This window comes from Rhincodon typus, chromosome 40, assembly GCF_021869965.1.
Source record: "Rhincodon typus isolate 14 chromosome 40, sRhiTyp1.1, whole genome shotgun sequence".
NCBI classification, from domain to species: domain Eukaryota; kingdom Metazoa; phylum Chordata; class Chondrichthyes; order Orectolobiformes; family Rhincodontidae; genus Rhincodon; species Rhincodon typus.
The window spans coordinates 13,370,545-13,371,957 of NC_063371.1; the positions used below are offsets into that span (position 1 = coordinate 13,370,545).

At 59.9% G+C, this 1,413-nt stretch overlaps 1 protein-coding gene across 1 annotated transcript in view; it reads right to left on the minus strand.

Moving 5' to 3' along the window:
• Nucleotides 1-1,413, minus strand: part of tgfa (transforming growth factor, alpha) — a 24,926-nt gene that overhangs the window by 810 nt on the left and 22,703 nt on the right. The window contains exon 5 of the mRNA XM_048618593.1: nucleotides 818-921. Within this exon, the coding sequence (XP_048474550.1) occupies nucleotides 818-921 (104 nt within the window). The remainder of the gene's footprint in view (nucleotides 1-817; nucleotides 922-1,413) is intronic.

The following is a 1,413-nucleotide window of genomic DNA, read 5'->3' on the forward strand; positions in this document are numbered from 1 at the left end:
CCAGATAGACAGGGTCCGGACACTCCCGCTGGGAATGTGACCCTGGGAGACTGGATCCGGGCTCTCCCGCTGGGAATGTGACCCTGGGAAACTGGATCCGGGCTCTCCCGCTGGGAATGTGACCCAGATAGACCGGGTCCGGGCTCTCCCGCTGGGAATGTGACCCCGACAGACTGGATCGGACTCTCCCTCTGGGAATGTGACCCTCGGAGACCGGGTCCGGAGTGTCCCGTCGGGAATGTGACCCTGGGAGACCGTGTCCGGAGTGTCCCGTCGGGAATGTGACCCTTGGAGACCGGGTCCGGAGTGTCCCGTCGGGAATGTGACCTTGGGAGACCGGGTCCGGAGTGTCCCGTCGGGAATGTGACCCTGGGAGACCGGGTTGAGATACTGTCGGAGACTTCCTGCATTTGTAAAGCACCCGTCATGTCCTCAGGACTCACCATCCTGCTTTCCAGCCAGTGATGTCCTCTTTGACGTGGAATGACTGCCATACTGGAAGGGGCAATGCACGCACAGCAAGATCCCACAGACAAAGTGATGGTCAAGGGACAAATCTTAGTCATTTCCCCTGGTTTTTTCAATTAACATGCTGGGATCTTGCCCATCCGGCCTGGGCCAGGGTCTCAGATTACCATCAGTAACTGTGACAGTGCAGCACTCCCACTGTACTGCACCCTGAGTGTTCACTGGGGATTCACACCAATGGCCCAGGGATCCCAGCCTCACACTCCAAGGGGGACTGAGGGCTCTCACTGAGTCAGGGCTCTGAAGAGAGACAGAAACGGACGGTCTTTGGGCTGTTCATCCCCTTTACCTGTGTCTCCCTGTCCGCTTGGGGGCATACTCTTCAGAAGGCTGGCCTCAGGCCGGGTAAATATCCTCCGCCACAGCTCACACTTCCTCTGTTTCTGACAGCAGCTAACCAGAGATACAAAGCAAACAGCTGGGTCACTCACACCACGACCAGCCTAACAGGAACCCAGTTCACTGCCCGTCCCTAACTGCCCCCCACTCCCCCCCCCCGACAACGTGCTGCTGAATCGATGAGGGACGTGTCAGGCTGTTTCCGAGGGCAGTCTGGAGTCACGTATAGGCCAGGCCAGCTCAGATTGCCTACCTGGAAGGTGTTTGGTGAGCATGATGGGGGGGTCTCTGACAACAGCCTGGTAGCTCCCAGGTCCGCTGTGTCCTTTAAGTCAACGAGATGTGTTTGAATTGCCTGGGTGTGTCCCACCCAGATGGGGCGGCACGGTGGCTCAGCACTTAGCACTGCTGCCTCACAGCGCCAGGGACCCGGGTTCGATACCCACCCTCTGCCCCCAATCCACATTCTGCCCCCCCCCCCCCCCCCCCCCCCCCCCTCCCCCCCCCCCTCCCTGCACCCCCATCCACATTCTGGGCCCCCATCCA